This window comes from Rhinolophus sinicus, linkage group LG13, assembly GCF_036562045.2.
Source record: "Rhinolophus sinicus isolate RSC01 linkage group LG13, ASM3656204v1, whole genome shotgun sequence".
NCBI lineage: Eukaryota > Metazoa > Chordata > Mammalia > Chiroptera > Rhinolophidae > Rhinolophus > Rhinolophus sinicus.
Genome location: NC_133762.1, coordinates 36565408 through 36571960, shown reverse-complemented (window position 1 = coordinate 36571960; position 6553 = coordinate 36565408). Strand labels below are relative to the sequence as shown.

Here is a 6553-nt window from a genome sequence, read left to right as displayed (position 1 = left end):
CACACCCACTCGGGTGGCGCCCTCACGTTCTCCAGGCAGGTGCTGTCCTTGTCCTTGTGCAGGTAATGCTGCTGCCAGAAGCGCAGCAGGTTGTGGAAGTTGTTGAGCAGGAAGCCGGGGTACTTCTTGCTGTGCTCCATCCGCTGCAGCAGCCGCAGGTACAGGGGCAGCCGCTCTTTCCGTCGGGCCAGCATCAGGATCACGAGGCTGGTGTTGAGGCAGCTGACGTTCTCCTGCAAGGCCCCGCCCCGCCGAGTCAGGTGTGGCCCCTGGTGGACCTGGGGTGCCACTGGGTAGGGAGGGGGTGGCCCAGGCCCTGTGGAACCATACACTGAGCTGCCCCCGCACAAACCCGAGGGGACTGGGGAAAGGAACATGGCAGCACCGCCAGTATCCTGCCAAGCACCATCCTGGTCCCTATGCCACCCACCACCTACCACCCACGCCCCTCCCCCAGGGGAACATCATCCATCATCTGCCTAAAGTCTACCCCTTCTCTCCAACCAACTCAGCCATCACTTTTTCCAGAAGCTTCGATCCCCAGAGCAGGGCTGGGTGTACGTGTTAGACGCAGTTCTCATCTCCCTTTCTAACTTCATGGGGCACTAGACTGAGCTTCAGGAGGGAGCATCTCGGTCTGTTTTATTCACTTTGCATCCCCAGCCCAGGGCCTTGCCTCACTAAATGTGTGTCAGGTAAAGGAACAAAAGAAACACCTCTGAGAGGTACTCGTATTACTCCCATTTTAGAGAAGAGGGGCGTGAAAAGCTTGGAGAATGATGGCTACACGGCTATTCTGTGAGGGAGGTGGGAGTCAACCTGAGGCCCAAGCCCAAAGCCCACATAGCAGGCAGGGTGGGGGAGCACTGGAATGGGAGTCTGAGCTTGTGCCAATCCTGACTCTGCCCTGACCCTCTGTGACCAAAGGGACTTGCTCCTTCAGGCCCCTTCTGTAAAACGGGGCACTGATCCCTTAATGGAAAACGTCCTCAGAATAGCTGGGCCCGTTTCCTAGGAACCGAGACACGGGTGTCAGGGAGACGTACCCCTGGAGAAGGTGGGGCCCTGGGATAGTCTCCTCCCCCGCTGCACGGCAGGGACTCACCTGGGTCAGCGTCTGTACATGGATGATATTGATCAGGCGGAAGAGGAAGGACATTTGCGTGGGAACCTGGGATATGTAGGCAAGGAGGCGGCACTCGGACAGGACCTCAGCAACTGGGGGGGAGGGGCAGAGGTGTGAGCAGCGGCCAGTCACCCAGGCCGCTAGTCAAGCCCCACTCGGGTCCTCACTCGGAAGCCCGAAGCCCCGTTGTCAAAACAACTAAAGAAAAGGTTGGCTGCGGAGGCACGGGCTCCAGCTGCTCTGCCACCCGGGCTAAGCCTGCGTTCTCATTAGAGCCCCGAACGGGAGCTCAGCACCACCTCCCCTGCAGTCGTACCCAAGGACCAGCTGTCCCCTGGCTTCAACACCCAGGCAATCCCAGCCCAGGAGAGGAGGAACGCTTGTTTTTTGTATTCTGCTGGCAACAGTGGTTTTCCACCTGCATTAAATTGTTGTGCATGGTCATCAAAGGAATCACAAACAACAGAGAAAAGTAAAAGCAGCGAAGAAAATCACCTAGAGCGCCACCACCTTGACCCCAGACACATGAGCGTCTGGTGAGGCTACTTGCAGCCTTTCTTGTCCCCTTGCTGAAAGCCGGTGTGACACCAGCAGGGCCACACTGGAGAGATTCGCCTTAGCATTCTGGCCTTTCCTTACCTTTCATGTCCACCTGGTTTTCGAATCGGTCCAGTGACAGAGTGACACAGCGCACCAGCATATTGGAGTCTACCAGCGAGCTGTTGATCTGCTTCAGAAACACCTGGAACTGAGCAGAGACTGGGCTCAGGGAGGAGGTGGCGGGCTCCTGGATGCAGATGGCCATGGCCCAGGGCAGGCAGCCACTGCAAGGGCACTGATCTACCCCTGCCAGTTGTCTCTGATAGGAAGTCAGAGGCTCAGACAAGCTGACAGACCTGCTCTTCCCTCCCACTAATAAGCAGCCCCAGCAGGAGCTCAACCCAGATCTTTTGACACCATGTCCAGTGTTTCTCCCACTCGAGGGCGCTGGTCTGAGCCAGGTTTCTGTCGCACGCACCCTCGGAGTCTAACATTCCAGGCCGTCCCATCTGTCTGCGGCTCATCATGGCACCTGCCTCACTGCATCAGAACTGTTTTTACAGCCCACCTGTACCCAAACTTCATACCTGCCCACAAGCAGCTGACACTTTTATGCACAGCACAGACAGGTGCTAATGAATGCCTGCTCAAGACTGCCCACCGACTCCCAGTATTCTCCAATTTAGAACCAGCACCTGAGAGTGCGAGGACCAGGGCTCTGGACAACGCAGCAAACCCCACGGAGCATGGGTTAGTCTTACCTTTGCATCAGTGTTGATGTACTTATTGAATCTCTTGAATGCATCAACATTGAATTTCATCAGCTCTCCCAGGAGGTCAAAGTAACTCTGGAGCACATCCCTCGACTTGCACTCACTGTCCACAATGCAGTACAGGATGTGCTGGGAGTGGGAGAGGACAGGGTGAAGGCAGGAAGGCGGCTGAGCCCTGGGCCAACAGGCAGATTCGACTGCCACCCTCAGGCCGAGTTCCTCTAAACTGCCCGCCGCTTGCCTCCCCGACCAGGGCCTGGCATATACATAGCTCAGACCACACGAATGTGCTTTGTGCAAGCATCCAGGTCGATGGAACCTGCTTCCCTGTCTAGATTCTCATCTGAGGATGCTGGTGGCGCCAAGGGCAGTGCCAGGCCCGACACCTCACAGGAGGTGGGGTGAGTTGGGGTAGGTTGCCACAACCCCTCGCTTGCCAGGGCTCAGAGCTAAAGCCCGTGACCTGCTCTAGAGGCACCAAGGTGGCCAGGGTTCTCCAGCTTGCAGGCCAGGGGAGCCGTCTCCAGGTGTGACATTGGCCACGGCCCGAGCACCAAGGCCACTCGAGTAAATGAAGCACAGGGTTTAAGGGCACGGGACACATTTTTGACCCCATGGTTTGTTTTTATGTTTAGTGAAAACATTTACACGAGAATCAATGAATTTTTATCAAAAACATAAAGCCAATTTAACTCCTTGATCAAGTTAAATTGTTTCCATTTTTCATTTTCATTTTCCTGAAGTTACATTGATTTGGATCAATTATTTTCCAATTGGGTTTTATAATTCATGGGTCAGTCTCTTGTCCATATACATACATACGTATATGAACATGTACATATTACATATATTTAATATATATATATATAAGTAGCTTTGGCCACTTTACTCCCTCCCTTTTGTAAATTTTGCTTTTCCTGAAGGCCATTTTTCAATAAAGGGAAATAAACTTTTAGACAGCAGCAAAATATCCTCAGGGTCAAAAGTCCTTGCTGGGTAACTCTAAGACTCTTATGCTCTCCATGGCCACCCCCCAGATCCCTCACAATCACCCATGAACCCCCCCGGGAACCTGCAGTTGGCAACTCAGGGCATATACTAGGGCAACCTGCACTGGCATTTTAAAATCAAGAGATTCGGTTCCTCCTGCCCAGCTGACTAGGTCTCTGGACAGAAAAGCAACGCGTGGGGCTGCGGGAGAATGGGACCCCCCACACCCTGGCTTTTCCAGGCTATTACCTCCAAAAGGCCTCGTTTCAGCAGGAACATCTGGTCTGCATAGGAGGTGGTCCCTCGGAGGAAACTCTCCACAGCCCGCGCTTGCCAAAACCTGCGACCCAAATGTTGACCCCTGGCCGAGGTGGCTAAGGCTGCCCTCTTCTGGTCCACGCTCCATTCCCCAAGGGGCTGGGAGATGTTTGCTGCCTTTTCATTTATTCAACAGACATTTATAAAACATCTACCAGGCATCAGGCCTCAACTAGGCACTGGGGACACAGCAAGAGTCCCCAAGCTCATGGAGCTGACAGCACAGTGAGGAACAGTCCTTTATCTGGTTTTGTCTGGAAGGAGTTGTGTCTTGGAAAAGGGCTGGCCCCAGTGAATCACATGTGAAAATTCATTCTAGGCTTTACTCTTTCAGGAGACAGGAGGACATGGAAGACGGGGGCCAGGAATGTGTGAGGAACGTCCCAGATGTGTGGATGGGCCACTGAGCTCACATATGGGACCCACGAGGGGAGTTTGGACAAGGCAGGCTGAACTGACGGGCGCACATCTAGGCATGGAGCCTGCTGACAAGTCATTCCCAGCCCTGATGGAATGCCTCCCTCACCCACCACTCCTGTCCACAGCCTACAGGACTCATCTTAGATGAGTCGAAGGGACTCTGAGAAGCCCTCCTTATCCAAACCCAAGCCACCAGCTGGGGAAGGGGCTTTCCTTTGTTCCCACAGCTCCTGGGGCAGGTCCTGCCACCATGCCTTCCCACGCTGCATTCCAACAGGTTTCTTTTCATGCTTGTTCCCCACACCCCAGGGAACTCCATGTGGGCAGGGACTGTAGCTCCTATTTCCCTTCCACCTGTCCAACACCAGCACAGAATAGGTGCTTGGTAAATGCCTGATCAATTCTTGAAATACACTGCTGGCACCCAGCAGAAGCTAATACACACCTGCTGAGTCAACACAGGGGAGATGGCAGTCAAACCCCATCTCCCCCAAAGTAACCAGACACTGGGGTGGAAGCTGGTGACTAAAGGAGGTTATTTCTAACCACCTAAGAAATACTTGGCTCCCGGGACCCTCAGGAGTGGCAGGTGCCTGGTCCCCAGACTTACCTGAAAGATGACTCAGCTGGCTCCTTCTTCATGACCTGCAGCAGACGAGTTAATAAGCCCCTCTTGCCATCACACACCAAACTCCTGAAATAAAATAGACAGGGACATTGGTCGCAGATCTGAGAGGATGACAGGTGCCAAGTTCCACTTGGCCAAAGGACTGTTGTCTCGTAGCTCTGGGCTGGGTCTCTGGGCTAGCATAGGTGGGGGAAAAACATGTGGACATTTCTAGGCCTCCAGGATGCCCTCCTGCTCTCCTGGGTCCAGAATACCCCATGGGCTCTGCAGTCTTAGAACCAAAGAGCCAAGTGCATTCACACCACATCTCAGGCCAGCTTTCCAGTCCCAGACCTACTGGCAAGTGATCGGAGGCCAGAAAAACATCCAGTCAGACAGGGCTCAGACCTGTTGGAGGGAGGGCTGTTTACACCAAAAGTGGGCGGGGAACAGGCCATGACAGAGTCTACCCGATGGGGCAAAGTCTGTGCCAATGGGGGGAGGCAGGGAGTACCCTGATCCCCCAGTTCAGCTCCAGTGGGCCTTGGACAAGCACCCATGCTTCTGGGCCTCAGCTTCCTGGTCTAGGAAGCAAAGGCAGGAGATGAGGAAATGATTCACGCCGCATCATGGGGGAGAGAGGGCCAAGAAGGCAGGGGTTCTGGGCCCTCAAACTTTCTCTTCAAATAAAGCTGCTCTGCTTGTATCCATTACAGTCATTAGGTGACTGTATATAACTTCATTTGAACAACGAATTCTGCTGCCTTAAAAAACAAAATGAAACAAAAGCTGGGGATTATGATTCTTGTTGCTGGATACAGTCCTCCCTGCCCTGACCTGTGAGCCTGTGACCTCCATGCACAGTTCCAGAAGATGAGGCAAGTAACCCAGTGAATGGGACTTGGCAGAGGCTGAGGGGACCTACTTCTGCTTGTCCTGCTGGGCTGCAACTGCCATGTGTAAGAAAGGCAAATGTCAGCAAAGGTGAGAGACAAGGGGAAGGGGCAGAGCACCCATGACCTTTGGCAGGTGACCTCTCCAAGCCCATTCCCTTATGTGTCAAGTGGTGGTGATGATGGCACTTCCCTCCTAGGGCCACTGTGGGGCTCCAATGAGACGGTGCAGGTGAGGGAAGGACAGTGCCTTGCACAGGAGCCCTCAGGACACTGTAGCTACATGCAAGTGAGAAAGGACAAGTGTGCACCCCGGGCACACAGGCAGCCAGGGCGGGTGGGCCGAAGCTGCACCCCTCCACGTTCACCTGTCAGTGTTGAGGACGGCTTCCACCTCGGGGATGTTGGCCTTGAGGGAGATGGCACTGAGCTCGTTCAGCTCCTGGTTGTTGAGCAGCAGGTACTTGTTCCTGAAACAAATGGGTTGGAGAGGGTTATGGACAGAACTGGGGATGCCAGGTCAGCATTGGGCTATTTCTGCCCCATTTCCTATGGAGATGGAGGATGAGAATCCCCCAGGTACCCTCTCCCAGCACCTCGCCTCGTACCCCTGAACCAGCATTCTAAGGGGAGGGGGAGGGCATGGTCTCCCAGGCTATGGAATCTCCCTGGCCCCAAGCCCCACCCCCCTGCCTGCCACATTCACTAACTAGGCCCCTTCCTTGAGCATCTCGGGCCTTTCTTTTGCCACTAAACACTGCTACTTGATTTCTCAAAGGCACTTCCACTGAGCACGTACAAATGAAACGGCATTCTAAAGGCACGCATCGTTTTATTGCGCTTCACCTTATGGTGCTTCACAGAGGTTGCATTTTTAACAAACTGA

At 54.1% G+C, this 6553-nt stretch overlaps 1 protein-coding gene across 1 annotated transcript in view; it reads right to left on the bottom strand.

Annotated features, from left to right (window-relative positions):
- The window catches only part of TRPC4AP (transient receptor potential cation channel subfamily C member 4 associated protein), a 62842-nt gene that overhangs the window by 1076 nt on the left and 55213 nt on the right, over positions 1-6553 (bottom strand). Inside the window, exons 12-18 of the mRNA XM_019733470.2 lie at positions 6036-6137; positions 4778-4861; positions 3679-3769; positions 2428-2568; positions 1766-1874; positions 1106-1218; positions 27-233 (exon numbers count right to left, since the gene is read on the bottom strand). Coding sequence (XP_019589029.1) covers positions 27-233; positions 1106-1218; positions 1766-1874; positions 2428-2568; positions 3679-3769; positions 4778-4861; positions 6036-6137 — 847 coding nt within the window. The remainder of the gene's footprint in view (positions 1-26; positions 234-1105; positions 1219-1765; positions 1875-2427; positions 2569-3678; positions 3770-4777; positions 4862-6035; positions 6138-6553) is intronic.